We start from the raw sequence: 17,282 nt of genomic DNA on the forward strand, positions 1-17,282 counted from the left end.
CATTTAAAATGTATTATTTGTATTTAAATATAATTTTATATTTAAACATTTAAAATGTATTATTTGTATTTAAATATAATTTTATATTTAAACATTTTATTTGTAGATAAAATTCTAATATTTAAAATCAAATAAATTAAATTCTAATTTTCTTACTAAATTTGTAATATATATATATATAAAAAGTCTAGGTCAGCATGGCATATCTGAAAATACGGCTTCAACGCAGGGTATTTTCATAAGGCTATAGTAAAAAAAAGCTTATCCGACCGGAGGAGACACGGTTCGGCCCGGTTTTTGATATATAGAAGACTTGCAGAAAGCTCTAACGGCGTCGTATTCGCCGCACCTCCGACTTCTTCTTCATTACTGTTTCGTTCGCGTTCTTTGTTCATTTCTCCTCGGCGATCTTCAGTTCCCAAGCACCAATTTCTAATTCCTCTTCGCAAGGTATGCTTGCCAACGCCTTTGATGTCGTTTTCATATGTAATTGTTCTATTCTAGAAGCTAGATCTTTCAGAAGATGTTTCGTTTGCGATTTTTCAAGCGATTAATCGAGTTACACGATGAATTTTTTTGGTGATACAGAGAAGTTGGAATATGGAAGAAGTTCTTCTGGCAGTTCTGTCAATGCTGCTTGTTGCTGCATTGGTTCCTCTGTTTCTGTGGCGGCGCTATCAGGATTCTCGCTCTGGTCATGCACATGAAGATGAGGATCAGGTGTGCTTTTGGAGGCTCATTATGAGTTCTTTGATGGTTCATTTATTTTTTTTGTATTGAATGGCATTGCTGCGGTTATCAATCTGCTTCGAAGTAGGTGTTTCGGGGTTTTCACTTGGTTGTGGGAATTTGTTCAGGTTCCTCAGAGGGAAACTGCGGTTCGCGCCGCTGGTGGTGGCCGTCGTATGCGTCGTAGACCTGCTTCGGCTGCTAGTTCCTCGAACGCGGGGGCATCTCTGGAAGGTTTGCGTACCTATTAAGCTTTCGATGTCAATTTTCGCTCCCGCCATGATCTTTTTTTGGTTTAATTTCAATTTTTTTAGTCTGTTATGTTTATCTGTAAATCAATTGCCAGGGGAGTATGGGGCAGGTATGTCCAAGCTTGATTCACAAAGCAGCTCTCTAATTAGTTGATGAATTGAAATACGAAGTGTACATGATTGCATGCCTCATCTGAATTTGTTTTTGGTATTTAACCTCCTAAGGACAAGAGTTCACAGATATAAATGTGAGATCTCACATTGGTTTGAGAGCGGAACGAAACATTTTTTGTAAGTGTACGGAAATTTCTCTCTAGTAGACGCATTTTAAAATTATGAGGCTGATGACGATACGTAATGAGCCAAAGCGGACAATTTCTGTTAGCAGTGGCCTTGGGTTATTACAATAAATGAACTTTACTTCAGGATTTTTGACTTCCAAGTAATTTAGATAGGTCATGACCTCAAAGAATTCATTCTAAATTGCACGGATTGCAAAATGGAGGTACAAGAAAAATAGTGAGAAGCAATGAAGACTACCACACCCCCTAATACCTGGTGTTCCATTTCCAACAATAGGCAATGAATTGGCCATCGAAAATGTTGACATTGAAAGCTTAGATTGTTAACAACCTTAACGAATTGCTCTCTTCCAGATTCCTTCTAAATTTTAGATTCCAATGTTGAAATTCTCTGGTAAAAACAAGACTGAAGAATGTACTCAAGAGAAATGGCATAGAATCCGGGATAACAAATAGCTGAAGGGAGATTACCTACCTAACTGTCTTGCCAACCTAAACTATTACTCTTATATAGTATGTTTAACATAACATTCTGCAGTTGCTTGGATACTTAATAAGGTTTTCTATTCTAGACATCTAGTGCACACATTTAGTATGAGCTTGTCAATCTTTACCAAGTATTGAAGAAGTTGTAATAATGAAGGAGGAGTTTGAGAAGTTGAAGGCAGTTGACCCCTCATTATTAGTGTATTGAGAAAAATGCACTGGTAAATGGACATTTTTCTATTATTATTAATAAGTAGCCAATGTGGATGAAGTTTGGAAATGCTTGGAACAACCAATATGTGATTGTTTTAGTCAGGATTTTATTATATTGAATATGATAACTCACAACTCTGACAATTATTCCCAATGATTTTTGACAGAAAGTGCTGATGGAAGTGATGATGAAATCGCTGCGGATGAATACCATGATGGAAGAGTATCGAAGAAGAAAGAAAAGAAGCGACAAGAGCGTGAGGCACAAAGACAGGTAGCTTATATGAAGTTTTGACATATTTATAGGTACAGGAGTATAATATTAGGAGAACCAGTTTGATGTCTATTTTCCTAGAAAATGTTGACATCGAAAGTTTAGATTGTTATCAACTGCATCTGTGTGTTGAAAATACAAGTCAATATATGTCGTTCCACTATACTTGCAAAAATGCAGATGTCATAGGTTCTTAGCTTTGCTGTGTGACTCTTATACTCTTATGGTCAAATATATATTGTTCCACTGTATTTGTGAAAATACAGGCTATATATATTGTTCCACTATTCAGCATATTTTCTTTCATTTTGTTATCTTTTATACTCTACTGGTTAACTGTATATAAGACAAAAGTTCTCGTTTTGAAGGCTGAACAAGCTTCCCGTGACTCAAGGGTGACAAAAAAAGACCGTTATGAAGAAATGCGGAGGAAGAAAGACGAGGAGCGTGAGGAACAGGAACGACTATTGGTTAGTTAATCAATAACTTTTTCTGTTGAGAACTCTGGATATAGAAAAGTGCGAAGTAGGCTGGAAATTCTGTGGTTGAATGGTCACCGTTCTTTGATTAGGAAGAAGAAGCCAAGGCACGGAAGGCCAAGGAGGAAGAAGCTGCTGCACTTGAGTTTGAGAAGTGGAAAGGGGATTTTTCAGTTGATGCTGAAGGTACAACTGAAGCTGAAGTGGAAGGTGGAAATCAAGATTTGGTCTCTGCTTTTGTGGACTATATAAAGGTGAAGTCTGTCATGTTGTTATGAGATGTGCAATCTTCCCTATGAGAATCATACTGTGTTCATGTGAGATTCCACATCGGTTGGAGAGGGGAACGAAGGATTCTTTATAAGGATGTGGAAGCCTCTCTCTAGCAGACGCGTTTGAAAACTTTGAGGGGAAGCCCGAAAGGGAAAGCCCAAAGAGGATAATATCTGCTAGTGGTGGGCTTGGTCTATTACAATTCACATGCATATTTTAGTGTAGGTTGGGAGTAAGATCTGCCCGTGGATGACTAAGCCTGACTGTTCTTAGTTAAAGCTGTTTAATTTATGCTTTCCTTGAGTCTCTATTTCTGAAAACCTTTTTACATTTCTTTACAGTGTCATAAATGTGTCCCATTGGAAGATCTTGCTGCAGAATTTAAGCTCAGAACTCAGGTAACCCTATAATGAGTGTTGTATGCATTCAGGATTTAGTCGTGATCGTAGTCGAAAAGGAAAAGAAAAGAAAAAGAAAACGAAAACGAAATAAATCAGAATGAACGAGTATCAAGAAGAATGGTGTTCTGTTCTTTGACTGTGGCTTTCAGTTATTGTGTTTGTTTTGTTCTCAGTGCATTGCTTTTATGCAAATATTACCCTTATTCATGTCATAGTATATTTCAACAATGCAGGAATGTATTAATCGGATCACCTCCCTGGAGAGTATGGGTATGACTCTATTCATTCTTCTCTCTCTTGTCAAATGCATTTCATCATGGATTCGTCTGTCACGATTTCTTTCAAGCTCTTATCATTGTGGAACTTTCGATCAAGATATTGATAATCACGTGTAACATCAAGTACGATGCTGATTGAAAAAACGCATTAAATTTATAGGTCGACTTTCTGGTGTTATGGACGATAGAGGGAAATATATATACATATCAAAGGAAGAAATGGAAGCAGTTGCTGAGTACATCCAGCGTCAGGGAAGAGTAAGCATTTCACATCTAGCTAGCAAGTCCAACCAGTTCATTGATTTAGAACCAAAAGTCCAATTGGTTGAGGAAATGAATGTTGAGGAGATAACTGTATCCTAATACACTTACTAAATGTGGGGAAGAATGTTACATCAAAGCATCATGAGCAACAACTAGTATATATTTTAGACAACAACCGATGCAACGATACGATAGTGTGTGGGGGTGTCGATTATGTAAAATCCCTCTCTGCAGGTTCTTGAGCTGCTCTTCTTGTTGTATTATTTTCATGCCCTGCATTTAGCTTGGATTCACATCATTCCCAGAAATAGAAAGAAGATTGATCTGACAAACCTTTTCTTGTTCTTGTTCTTGGTTGAGACATAAAGGCATTGATACATTTTAGAGTTTGTTTGGGAACAATGTTGATGATGTCTGGATATATGTGAGCATTTTAACAGAGACAATTTTGTTGCCTGGTAACGTTCCCGTTGTTCGTTTCTTCGTTTCGTTTTTTTTTTAAATAGAAAGCAAAATTGGATTTGGTAATTTTTTTCTTCTATATAACAAGGTTATTGTGCAATTTTAATTATAGATAAAAATAGGGTGGGTGAGTGATTGATGGAGATATCATATTTATGTAAAAATGAAGTATTGCTGTTGCTCTTATGATTGTTATATGCATTATAAAAAAAAGAACGGACGTTTGTAAGCGATTGTGCAGCACTCACTCTCTCCATTGAGTCAACCAACTTGAAATCTTGTTGCATTAGGCCAGACGATATATGCCCGATCCTTCGAACCTATTTTAAAAAAGTTCTAGAAAACGGGACAGAGAGATTTTAAAAAGAGAGTTTGAAGGTAAGATTGAGAGAAATAATGTTATAGGCTATTAGTAAAGAAGACAACACAATAGCTTAAAAGGATATAACTTCGGGTGAGAAGAATTGACAACTAATTACTAGTACATTCTGAGTCATTTCAGGTCTACTAGGTGTAGATATGATTTTGCCGAAATGTCGTACACATAGAAAAAATATAACTCCGGGTGAGAAGAATTGACAACTAATTACTAGTACATTCTGAGTCATCTCAGGTCTATTAGGTGTAGATATGATTTTGCTGAAATGTCGTACACATAGAAAAGATATAACTCCGGGTGAGAAGAATTGACAACTAATTACTAGTACATTCTGAGTCATCTCAAGTCTACTAGGTGTAGATATGATTTTGCCGAAATGTCGTACACATAGAAAAGATTGATAAAGTAAAGCATTAAAGTGAGGGGTTTGACATGCAACAGTCATGCAGCCATGAGCAACACGCCTTGAACAAACATGGCCGTGACACTTTGGCCATACGTTTTTTAAAAACCGAGCCAAGCCAAGTTCTATTCATTGAAGAAACAAGAAGAAGATCCAATATAAATCAGTCTTAAAGAAAAAGTGTAGAGTTGAAGAAGGAAGGTCAATAGAGAATAATTTTATATCTTTTTCCCTTCATATCCAAACCACAAGATATGAATATTCTAAAAAGAAATAGTAAAGCAAAGCATAAACCCATTTGAAATCAAGAAATCTAAGCCAAACAGTTCATCAATTTGAGTATCAAAACCATGTTCTCATCCTTCAACAAACCCTACAAAAACCCATTCAATCCATTCAAAACCTGCTTCAAACCCATTTAGCGATCTCAAATGGCCAAATTAGGGTTTGCATTTGGAGGTTTGATATGGGCAGTAATGGCGTTGTCGTTGCACAAAAGTGAAGCCACTCAGTTCATAGTTGGAGGAGCTAAGGGCTGGGGAGTTTCAATGGCCCAAAGCTATAATCAATGGGCAGAAGCTAACAGGTTCCAAATTGGAGACTCTTTAGGTATGTCCAAATTTCATACCTTATCTTTTTAAGAATTTGTAACGGTCGAGGCTCACTGCTAACAGATATCGTCTTTTTTGAGTCTTTTTCTTTCGGGCTTTCCCATGAGGTTTTTTAAAACGCTTCTGGTAGGGAGAGGTTTCCACATCATTACAAAGGTGTTTCGTTCTCCTCCCCAACCCATGTGGGATCTCACAATCCATCCCCTTTGAGGCCAGCGTCCTGAAACTCCCATCAAATCCACCCTCCTTTGGGACCGAGCGCCCTTATTGACACTCGTTCTTTTCTCTAATCGACGTGGGACCCCACCAAATCCACCTCCCTTCAGGGCCCAACGACTTTACTAGCACACCACCTGGTGTGTACCATTTCCAGGGCTTAGCCTACTCACTGGCACATCACCCAGTGTTTAGCTCTGATACCATTTGTAACTGTTCAGGTCCACCGCTAGCATATATTGTCCTCTTTATGCTGTTCCTTTTGGACTTTTTTAAAATTCATCGAGGTTTCAACACCTTTATAAACAAAGGGTGTTTCGTTCTCTTCCTCAACCGATATGGGATCTCACGGTATCATTTTAAATAACGACCCTTGTCATGATGTGCATGCAGTTTTCAACTATGCTGCTGATCAAGACTCAGTGCTTCAAGTGACCCAAGATGCCTACGCCAATTGCAGCATCCAAGCGCCAATCAAACAGTACTCCGATGGCCATACTGTTTTCCAGTTTGACAAATCAGGGGCTTACTATTTTATCAGTGGAAACAAAGCCAATTGCCTCAAAGATGAGAAGCTGGTGGTGGTTGTTTTGGCTGATAGAACCAATTCAACCACTTTGCCTCCTCCACCCTCAGCTCCGTCGCCTGCGCCACCAAATGATCAAACTTGGGCGCCTTCTCCTTCGCCATCAGGGTCTAATGAAACCAACCCGTCTCCGCCGCCGAGGACGGTTGAGATCAGCCCATCTCCTGCGCCTTCTGTGCAAGAGGCTCCACCACTGCCGCCGACGACGGTTGAGATCAGCCCATCTCCTGCACCTTCTGGCCAAGAGGCTCCACCTCCGACGGTTGAGATCAGCCCTGCTGCTCCTATATCGCCATCTCCGAGTCTTGGATATTCGACCATTCCGAGCAGCATTGGCTCCGTTGGAGCATTTGTTGCTGCTGCTGTTATCTTAGCTTGACGGAAGAGATGCTATTTTTCTACTGAAATAGAATCGCTACATATATGTAAATATGAAAACATTTATTTAAAAAATTGAAAACAAAACAGGGAAAATAAATAACAGGAAATTTAAATAAAACAAAGAAAAGAATAAAATAATGTGTTCATAAGACGTAGGGGCTACATCACTAGGTTAATGATCTTCGTGATCGTGATGACACTACTGTCATCGGTAGAAGAGTTTTTATACTTATCTAAAATGTAAGAGTACCACATGACTAGCTTGATTTGTTAAATATTCGATAAGTAAACTTACAATTAAAGTAAAAAAATGCAAACACATGCAACATGATGGGACCTATCCTTTTAAAATATCACCGTACGACACAACTTTCTAATCTATCCTTTTAAAATATCATAGTAACACATGACTCACGCGTACGATCATGGGTTCACCAAGCAGGCTGGCACACCCCTTAAGTCTAGATCATGAAGCTAACACTCACCGTAGGATGTTGCCAAACACCATAGAGGTAGAGGACCTGCATAACATCATGACAAACATAAATGTCGTAAATCATAAATTGTAATGTACACGTCTGTACTAATCATCATGGAAAAGTATCATAATGCACGTGACACACAAATATTCATGAGGTCCCCATAGTTCCTCTATAACATAATAAGTCTGTGAACGATGCCTTACATAATTCCTATACATTTTTTCGGGTGTCAAAAACGGTTTAAATATATCATTCTGGAGTTTTTCATAAGTTTTTCTCTCTCAATCAGTCCCTCAAATTTTCAATTAAATTAAAATTCTCCACCTCGATTCCGACAGAGTCGGGTAGGGATGAACATCTTTACGTGTGATTCATTTTATATTTAGACATGAATTAAATAATAAATTTTTTAAGTGGCCTATGAATTGCTGAATTAAATAGTTATAAAATATATTTGAGATATATATTTTAATGATATTTTTACATTATTTAACTATGAAGGAATATAATGTGTTTTTATTTTATTTTATCATTTTTCAATGATCACCAACCTTGTAATTATTATAGAAAAACTTGATTGTGTAAGATTCTTTATAAAATATTTTCAAACCGTTTTTTTTTTTGTATTAAAGAAAAAAAAAATAATTAAAAATAAACATTTATTAATTGATTATTTGGTTCGAGAATATTATTGTAACGCTCCACATTCACTGCTAGTCGATATTCTCCTTTTTGGGCTTTCCCTTTCGGGCTTCCCCTCAAGGCTTTAAAACGTGTTTGCTAGGGGAAGGTTTCCACACCGTGATTTGTTCTCCTCCCCAACCAATGTGTGACATCACAATCCACTCCCTTCGGGGCCCAGCGTCCTTGTTGGCACTCTTTCCTTCCTCCTATCGATGTGGAACTGCCCTCAAATCCATCTCCCTTTGTGGCCCAGCATCCTTACTGACACACCGCCTCGTGTCTACCCCCCTTCGAGGAATAGCGAGAAGGCTGGCACATCGTCTGGTATCTGACTCTGATGTCCTACATTGGTTGTGGAGGAGAACAAACCACCATTTATAAGGGTGTAGAAACCTTTCCCTAGCAAACGCGTTTTAAAGCTTTGAGAGGAAGCTCGAAAGGAAAAGCCCAAATATGACAATATCTACTAGCGGTAGATCTGGGTCGTTACAGTTATACTATTTATAATAGTTTCGGTTATAAAAATTTCTTTTTCTTTTCAAAGATTTCACGGTCCGAAGTCAAGGTACAAGGAAAAGGAAAACCAAACCTACTCTCAACTATGTGGAGCAACGAGCAACCACATTTGTCGAACCAACACAACAGGTAGACATAGTGGAATGAGTAGTCGACCCATGAAGCTAAAGATTACACCAAACACGACATCAACGACAACGACCCATACGCTCGTGACAAATCCATGCTATCTTAAAGGACCAAGTAAAAATTCAATGGATAGAACCTGATCGAGATAACACCAGCAAAAAGAATAAATCTTAACAAATAAATCAAAATAATTATTTATTAATTTCTCCAAAATGGTCAATGATTAGGAGTGGTTTAATAGTTAATTAAGTAAAACAAGAACAAAAATAGGAAGTAAGGTTTAATTAATAGACTAAATTTATGTTTAATTAGATAATAAGAAAATCCCACTACCAATATTATATAAATTCTTCCACATCTTATTGGGAGTCAATATTATTTTTTAAATGGAAGTTGGATAAGGTTTAAATTATTAAGAATAATTATATTTTTAATTTATCAACAATTTTATTTATTTCTTTTAATTCAAATTGCACGTTTCGTTATTTATCGAATGTCATGATCAATTTGAGCATAGGTCACCTGGTTAATAAGGGTTGAATTCAAATAAATAAAAACTTTATTGATTAGATTGGTTCATGAATTTCTCTCCAAATAAATTGGGTTGGACCGAACCAACTCGAACGTAATGGCTCAAATCCACCGCTAGCGCCCAGATCCACCGTTAGGGCTTTCCCTTTCGGATTTTCCTTCAAGGCTTTAAAACACGTCTGCTAAGGGAAGGTTTCCACACCCTTGTAAATGGTGGTTTGTTCTCCTCCCCAACCAATGTGGGACATCACAATCCACCCCCTTCGAGGCCCAGTGTTCTCGCTGGCACTCTTTCCTTCCTTCAATCGATGTGGGACCGCCCCCCAATCCACTTCCTTTGGGGCCAACGTCCTTATTGGCACACCGCCTCGTGTCTACCCCCCTTCGGGGAACAGCGAAAAGGCTGGTACATCGTCCGATGTACGGCTCTAATACCATTTATAACGGCCCAGATCCACCGCTAGTAGATATTGTCCTCTTTGAGCTTTCCCTTTCGGGCTTTCCTTCAAGGCTTTAAAATGCGTCTGCTAGGTGAAGGTTTCCACACCCTAGTAAATGTTGGTTTGTTCTCCTCCCCAACCAATGTGGGACATCACATCGAATTTATTGTTAATTTTAAACTCGAATGTATATTATTTATTATTTTTATTTAATCTTATAATAATTTTTTAATTATTTATTTTTCAATAACTTTTAAAAATAATTTTAAAATAAATAAATAGACGTTTTATAAACTAGCACCTTATTTTTATTAAAATAAAATTTAAATAAGTGACTCAATGATTGATGTCGGAAAATGCATAAACATGCAATCATGACTAAAACTAATATGATTATGATCAGACTTTAAAATTGATCTTGTGTTCTACTTCTTTTCTTTTTTCGAGGACGTGCATGTAATAGTCTAAGCTCACCGCTAGTAGATATTGTCCACTTTAGCCCGTTACATATCGTCATCAGCCTCGTGGTTATAAAACGTGTAAGTTAGGGAGAGATTTCCGCGCGCACCCTTATAAGGAATACTTCATTCCCGTCTATAATCGATGTGGGATCTCACAATCTACTCCCTTGGAGACTCAACATCCTCGCTAGCATACCGCCCGGTGTCTGACTCTGATACAATTTATAACAGTTGAAGCCCACCGCTATCAGATATTGTCCGATTTGACTCGTTATCTATGGCCGTCAGCTCAATATACTTTTTCTTTTTTGAAAAAACACTAACTTTATCATGTAACTTGCTCCTTTTTTTTCATATTAAAATACAAAAGCAAAATATTCTTATAGAAATTTCTCAAGTCCATTATTTAAATAAAGAAAAATTGTTGGACCTATTATGGAATAAAAAATAATCAAATTGGAAGGAATCTTCAACAAAAAATTTTCTTTTAGTCCTCCTATTCTGCAAAATTGCTGGTTGCACCCTATTTTGTATAAAATATGAGTTCTACTTTTATAAATATGTAATTTTTTTGGCGACCCGAACATTCGAGTTCGAGAACACCCTTTATTCCCTAAAGAAATTTAAAAGAAAGTTGAATCGATGAATAACTTCACAGGTGGTGTATGTTATACGTCTCTTGTTGAACGGTAGAAGAAATTAATGTTTTACTATATAATTTGGATATCTGACATTTTGGTTTAAAATATATATGTTTTAACATGACACCGGAGTAAAGGAGAGATACATGAATGAACCAAGATCATATCGGAATAAAAGTGAGTATGAGAATAGGATGACTAAGAAAAACTTAAAAAAAATTAAAAGTTACTGTCTATACCAATAAGGTGCATCTCCTTTTTCGGTAGCTCAATCGTAAAAACCTCAAAATTAAGTCGACTTAGCTTTGGAGTAATTCTATGTTGAATGATTTTCTATAATTTTCTCGTAAGCATAAGAACGACGACAAAGAACGCTAAGAACCCTACTAACGTTTGTGTTGGTCTATAGAGATAAGTACATATCATGACCATGTCATAGGAGAATGTCTGTGCTATTAAATGTCGAATATGAATTCCAAATCTGAAGCATGAGGCGTTTGAACATGAATGTCCATAGATTAATATAACTTTTCAATGTTAATATTTATTTTTCATTTGTAACGCCACATACCCAGAATTTAGATTCCACGGTTGATGACCCCAGTATTCTCCTACATCCCGAACGACATAGTCACCTTACCTACTCCTAGCTTCTAAGAGTAAAAATATTCACTGATTGAACCATCGAAAACGGAAGTGCACTTTATTAGTATAAGTAGTAACTTTCAATTCGTTTTAAACCCTTTTAAAGCATCCTATCCTCAAATCTGTTTTCATTTCAAATATGATCCTAGATAAAAAGTTATGGTTTCCTTACCTTTCGTTAGTTGTTTTTTACTTTTCAAAATCTGAATTAATCCCGTTTAATGGAAGAGCCTAATGTTTTCTGGCCATTTTCTTATTCGGTTATTCTTTTTTCTTCTAAGAAGATTTCATTCGGCCGGTTTTTACTCGTCGACGTTTTCCTCTCAATTGACAGAAGTCAACATCACATACCCACCAACTTCCATCTGGGTTCGTTCTCAAACTACATCACTTCCATCTGGGTTCGTTCTCAAACTACATCACTTCCATCTGGGTTCGTTCTCAAACTACATCTTATTAGGAAACGCATCACTCTAATACTATTCGCAACACCCATATCCAAGATTCAGATCAAGATGATAAGAACATAAATATTGTAATGCATTGATTTGATTACAATAATGATACCCGAAAGTGTTAGACATTGTATCATACACAATAGCCTTCATCCAATGAATATGCACATAAACAAGAGAGAGATAGCAATTATTGAGCCAAATAATTCATTACCATACACAAAGGTACCAAGCAAAGCCCTCTTCTCTTCAACTCTTTGTACTCATTTCCAATTCCAACTAAACCCATTTCTCTTCTCTCATTTACCTGCCCAAAATATCAACACTTCCATCATTTTCTTTTTTAAAAAATTAAAATATCATTTTCGTCCCTGTACTTCCATACCTTTATCCGGTTCTCGTTGTGTCTCGGGTTTTTACTGAAGAAATTTGTATCAGAAACCTGCATATTTTCACGTCCAAGAAAACCCATTAGACAAAACCCGAGATTTGTTAACTCAAACTCGGGTTCGGAGAAATTCAATCATTTATTCATATTTTTAACCATTAAAATTAGAATTAATACATAATTAAATTTTTTACCTTTGGACTGTTAACCGGAGAGCTAGCTGTATCCTCCAAAGCTTCATCTTCAACCAACAACTCTTTGATCATCTTCCTTCTCTTGAAAAGGTTGATATGATCTTTGCAGCTCAAATTGGGATCCATGGAAGTTCGGTCGTTGTCGGCGGGTAGTTTGTGATCGGCGATGGAGGAGGCGGCGTCGGCGACGGAGTAGCTTTGATCGGGCGACGGATGAGAAGAAGAGGAGGCAGGATAGTGAGTAGGGTGGTTGGTGTTGAGGAAATCTTGGAAGTAGATGGTCCAGCCACTCTCCTCCGGCGACTGATCGCCGCCGTGGCAGACGGAGTTACTGGTGGAGTTTTCTTTGGCCATAAAGGAAAGAGAGAGAGAGATGAAGAATGGGGTTTTGAAGGGAAGTTATAAATAATGGTATGGAAAGTTCCAAAATTGCATCTTGGTCCCTCTTGTTTGGGGAAATTCGCAGTTTGGATATATAGGTTTATCCTTGCTATTTAGAGAGAGAAAATTTAATTTATTTACTTTTAATAAAATTTAATTTATTTACTTTTAATAAAATTTAATAACGTCCCAGGTTCAAGATTTGGATTACAATTTTAAATTTTTTTAGATATTCACGACCAAGAAATACGGGATTCTCTTTCGGGTAGGCCCTGAAAGGAGAAGGAAGGCTGAAATGCCAACAGGTGTCTATTATTGAATTCACCCGACCCGATAGTACCCCATTTTTGGAACGTCCAGTGCCAAAGTCACTGAATGGGTAAGTCACCAATCCCTTAAACGGACTATGTAATGTACTTTATCTGCTGGGTTACGGGTGAACATTTTACTAGAGGTTTCTATTGTAATGAATTCTGATTCGGCACTGATGACCCTGATATCTCCTGTGAGATGGTCACATTACTTACTTTTTGTTTTTAAGAGTGGAGACTATTCCCACGAATCAACACGGGTCCTTTCAACATGTTTTGTCATTACTTACATGTTTCGTGGAAAATTTCCGAGAGGTCATCCTATGGTTCCTGTGATTTAGGCACCCAAAAGGAAGATGCACGGCTCCTTATTGGTATAAATAGTTACTTTTAATTCTAGCTTTTCTTAGCCATCTTCGGCTCAGGATCGCTCTCTCTTCGGATATGGTATCGGTTCATTTATGTACCTCTTATTTACTCAAATGTCAGAGTAAATTACTGCTACTTTTCTGTAAAAAAAAAAAAAACAATTTTGATTAAAATAATGTGAGAAAAAATAAATTTTATCAATGGGAGAGCTACTTCTAGTTAATGTAACACCCGGAGTGATTGTTAGCGGATATTGTCCATAGCATAGTATATATTGTCCACTTTAGCTTGTTACGTTTCGTCGTTAGCCTCACAGTTTTAAAATGCATCTTTCAAAGTTATGCATCGAAATCGATACTCGTCTAGATATTGTTTTCTTTGGGCTTTCCCTTCCGAGCTTCCGTTCAAGGTTTTTGGATTTTTCCTTCTGGGCTTCCCCATTATACATCTAGTATGGAGAGAGTTTAACCCTACTCCAACCAATACTTCGCACTGTCTAGTGACCGACTATAATACCAACTATAGCAACTTGAGACTACAATTAGCAGATATTGTACTCTTTACCCCGTTACGTATCGTTGTACGCCTCACGATTTTAAAATGTGTCTGTTAATAAGAGATTTCCACACTTTTACAAAGAATACTTTGTTCCTCCAACCCATATGAGATCTTACAGCTAATTAGATTATAAACTTAAGATTTTACTGTTAGATATTGAAATAAAAAAACATATTAACCTTATCTTATGAAACATATTAACATATGAAACTGTTTTGAACTATCAACTTAATGGGTTCGACTTGATGAAAGTAAAAATTAATGTTACCATAGTTGAATTCGATGACTTTATGTGGGGACAACCTTATTTTACTGTTTCTAAATTGAAGTCATGATTTGCGGCTGTTAATGTCAATCGTTTGTTGAATACAAAATTCTTATTTTCTCCCATGTTTTACTAATGTCTTTTTCAATCTTATAATTCACGGGTGAGCATAATTCAGCCGTAATTAACCTGCGTTTTTTCTTTTGAGGTTGGAATTTACCATGTTCGGACCCCATTTGTTACACAAAAAAATAATGTTAAAACGTATAATAATCTAATAATTATTCATGATTAGGACGTTTAATTCAAGAGTATGATTTGCGTGTTAGAGATTTACATACCCAATGACGAAAATGCCCTCAAGAAGAAAATTTAGTATTCTCGTTCTACTGGATATTCTTATTCGAGCTATAAAGTGATTTATAGATTTGAATCTCTGTACAAGCATGAACAAAAACTAAGATAAGATTAGGGTAATCTGCGAAATAGAAGATGACATAAAGAGTATCCTATCCCGAGCTGTTCAAAGATTAGGTGACTTTTAGAGACTCCAGTTCCTAAGAAGAGGAGAATTGCAGTGTCGGGATAAACAAATATGGACGACATTTAAAGGGGTTCAACAACGGAATTTTAATGCAGGGATGAAGGAAAAAATTCTTAAAATAATTCTATAGGTAAAGAACACTCGTAAAGATTCAGTGGCTTGTGACCATGTAACGGTTTAGGGAATATAGTGGAATACCGAGGTGTATAAGTACCGAATCCAGATTTCAAATTATGTTATGAATCTTGTGTATGCACCGTTACACAAATAATCTTAATTTTTATTTTTTATAATAACAAACAAATTTATTTATTAATTAAAAACCAAATTATTTATTCGAACGAATTTCAAATGTTAAAACGACAAGGTGGTGTTTTTTAAGAACATTTTTTAAGGAAAATTTGGATGAATTAATGATTATCATATTGACTTTCTACAATAATATAATAAAAAAATAACGAAATTCAAATTATATTTTTTATAAAGTTGTGTCGTACCTGCTGACGAGGAAATTTAAAAATTATTATTATTATTATTATTATTATTATTAAATTAGTGACTTTCATTGTCAAAGGTTAAAAAATAAAACATAATTATTTTTGTCTAAATCAATTTTTAAATGAATGTTTTTTTTTTTAAAAAAATAAAATTTAGAACATAATTAACTAACTTTTACACGTCATCAGATGCCCTAAACTAAATAAACAAATTCCCACTTTGAATTGAGAATCCAAGCATAAAAATTGGAATGTTCTTCTAATTATTATTCTTAAGTTAAAATTTAAGTAATTAATTAAAGAAATCTTTACTCGTAATTTTAATAAAATTTAAATTTATGTTCGTCGTTGGAAAGTACGAGTTTATGTGACAAACGATAGAAAAACATGTTACAAAAGAACGCATTTTATGTTTTTCGTCCGGTTAAGGATATTTAATACTAAATTATAGTTTACCATATATATCATATTTGATATTCTTTCCATTTATTACTCTCTCCATATCCTTGTAATTTATTTGATTATAAATAAAATAACTTTCCAAACATTCTCATGGTATCACAGTCATGCCAATCACTAACATCATTTTCAATTCACATGATAATGAGGATAAAACACGTGAATACCTGACAAAACACGTGAATACCTGAAAAATTTTTCCTAGGATGTATTGGAGTAAAGACAAAACATGTCGAAAGAACTCGTGTTGGTTTATAGGAATAGTCTTCACTCTTAAGAAACGAGCAGTAGGTAAGTTGACCATGTCGCAAGGGATGCAGGGGAATACCAGGGCACATAGACGCCGAATCTTGGGTATAAGTTGTTACATGATGGTTCTGAAAGACTTACAACAATTGATAGTTACTACAGATACCGATAACGTGCACGTTTCTTTATGGTGGCTTAATCATAGAAAATTATTTTTGAAAGCATTTTCCAAACCCGTATAATATTTTAATATTTATCATAAATTGATTTTATTATTATTATTATTATTATTGTTCTAATTCAGCATGATGTGTAAAGAGTGATGAATTTCTTTAATTTCTTAATAAATTTGTATTATCTTTGACTTTTGATCTTTGACTTTTTGTTTCTCTTATGACATTCTTAAGTTTGAAGATTTACTCAGATTTGGTTTGATTAAAATATATTAATACTAATTGGTATGTGATTAGTTTAATAAATGGAAAATTTATTAAAATTAATCAAATAGTGATGCAATTTAAGTATTTAGATATTGCAATAATTTTACGAGTATTATTAAAGTGTTCGAAAGTCTATCCGTCAAATAGATCTTATTTTATCTTCTTCTTTTTAACCTAGTCTATATACACGAGTGTCGTGGGTTGGATTAGGTCAGGTTGAGACGTTTTTTAGATCTAACCCTAATGGTTCAAATTGTAAAATTTTCACTCGAGAATAAACTCAACCCAACCCAACCCAACCATGATTGAGTTGGTTCTCCGGTATAAATAGTAATTATCTATTCTTGTACCGTGAAAGGGGTTCATTGGGATTGTTTGAGCAACTCATGTAATCGTTGACCTCTTGCCAATTGTTTTATCGAGATCAGAAGTCAATTACGCAAAGGCTTCTAATTCGACAAATTGAGCCAATTCCAATTTTTACTTGTCAACTTCATGGCTTTAATTTGAGCTACAGATCCTACCTGAAGACGGAAATACCCACATTAATAACCGGTATGATTCCAGCATTGAATAGATCTGCAGATAACAATATTTGTTCGGCTTTAATTTAAGCTGCAGATCCTACTCTAAAGACGGAAATACCCACATTAAT

General features: G+C 35.8%; 3 protein-coding genes across 3 annotated transcripts; 2 read left to right on the plus strand and 1 right to left on the minus strand.

Moving 5' to 3' along the window:
* The first annotated feature begins 309 nt into the window (after positions 1 to 309).
* LOC111786542 (DDRGK domain-containing protein 1) lies at positions 310 to 4,406 on the plus strand. The gene is made up of 9 exons (XM_023666785.2): positions 310 to 450; positions 589 to 720; positions 858 to 963; positions 2,149 to 2,255; positions 2,624 to 2,725; positions 2,827 to 2,988; positions 3,349 to 3,405; positions 3,642 to 3,678; positions 3,847 to 4,406. The coding sequence occupies exons 2-9, from the start codon at positions 601 to 603 to the stop codon at positions 4,047 to 4,049; spliced, it is 894 nt and encodes a 297-aa protein (XP_023522553.2). The 5' UTR covers positions 310 to 450; positions 589 to 600; the 3' UTR covers positions 4,050 to 4,406.
* Positions 4,407 to 5,551: 1,145 nt separating this feature from the next.
* On the plus strand, positions 5,552 to 7,127 carry LOC111789076 (early nodulin-like protein 9). The gene is made up of 2 exons (XM_023669718.2): positions 5,552 to 5,803; positions 6,415 to 7,127. Exons 1-2 carry the CDS (start codon positions 5,626 to 5,628, stop codon positions 6,984 to 6,986), a joined length of 750 nt encoding a protein of 249 aa, XP_023525486.2. The 5' UTR covers positions 5,552 to 5,625; the 3' UTR covers positions 6,987 to 7,127.
* Positions 7,128 to 12,036: 4,909 nt separating this feature from the next.
* On the minus strand, positions 12,037 to 12,961 carry LOC111789041 (vascular-related unknown protein 4). Its single transcript, XM_023669658.2, has 3 exons — positions 12,555 to 12,961; positions 12,358 to 12,414; positions 12,037 to 12,279 (listed from the first exon to the last, which is right to left on the minus strand). Exons 1-3 carry the CDS (start codon positions 12,906 to 12,908, stop codon positions 12,163 to 12,165), a joined length of 528 nt encoding a protein of 175 aa, XP_023525426.2. The 5' UTR covers positions 12,909 to 12,961; the 3' UTR covers positions 12,037 to 12,162.
* Positions 12,962 to 17,282: the final 4,321 nt, after the last annotated feature.

Source organism: Cucurbita pepo, chromosome 2, assembly GCF_057944985.1.
Source record: "Cucurbita pepo subsp. pepo isolate OVF chromosome 2, ASM5794498v1, whole genome shotgun sequence".
Lineage (NCBI taxonomy): Eukaryota > Viridiplantae > Streptophyta > Magnoliopsida > Cucurbitales > Cucurbitaceae > Cucurbita > Cucurbita pepo.

Coding starts and splice junctions, on each gene's coding strand:
- LOC111786542 (XM_023666785.2), top strand. CDS start 601: ATGGAAGAAGTTCTTCTGGCAGTTCTGTCAATGCTGCTTGTTGCTGCA. Junction 2,726..2,826: donor AGGAACAGGAACGACTATTG/GTTAGTTAATCA, acceptor TTCTTTGATTAG/GAAGAAGAAGCCAAGGCACG. Junction 3,679..3,846: donor CACCTCCCTGGAGAGTATGG/GTATGACTCTAT, acceptor TTAAATTTATAG/GTCGACTTTCTGGTGTTATG.
- LOC111789076 (XM_023669718.2), top strand. CDS start 5,626: ATGGCCAAATTAGGGTTTGCATTTGGAGGTTTGATATGGGCAGTAATG. Junction 5,804..6,414: donor CCAAATTGGAGACTCTTTAG/GTATGTCCAAAT, acceptor ATGTGCATGCAG/TTTTCAACTATGCTGCTGAT.
- LOC111789041 (XM_023669658.2), bottom strand. CDS start 12,908: ATGGCCAAAGAAAACTCCACCAGTAACTCCGTCTGCCACGGCGGCGAT. Junction 12,415..12,554: donor CTCCGGTTAACAGTCCAAAG/GTAAAAAATTTA, acceptor GAAAATATGCAG/GTTTCTGATACAAATTTCTT. Junction 12,280..12,357: donor ACAACGAGAACCGGATAAAG/GTATGGAAGTAC, acceptor TATTTTGGGCAG/GTAAATGAGAGAAGAGAAAT.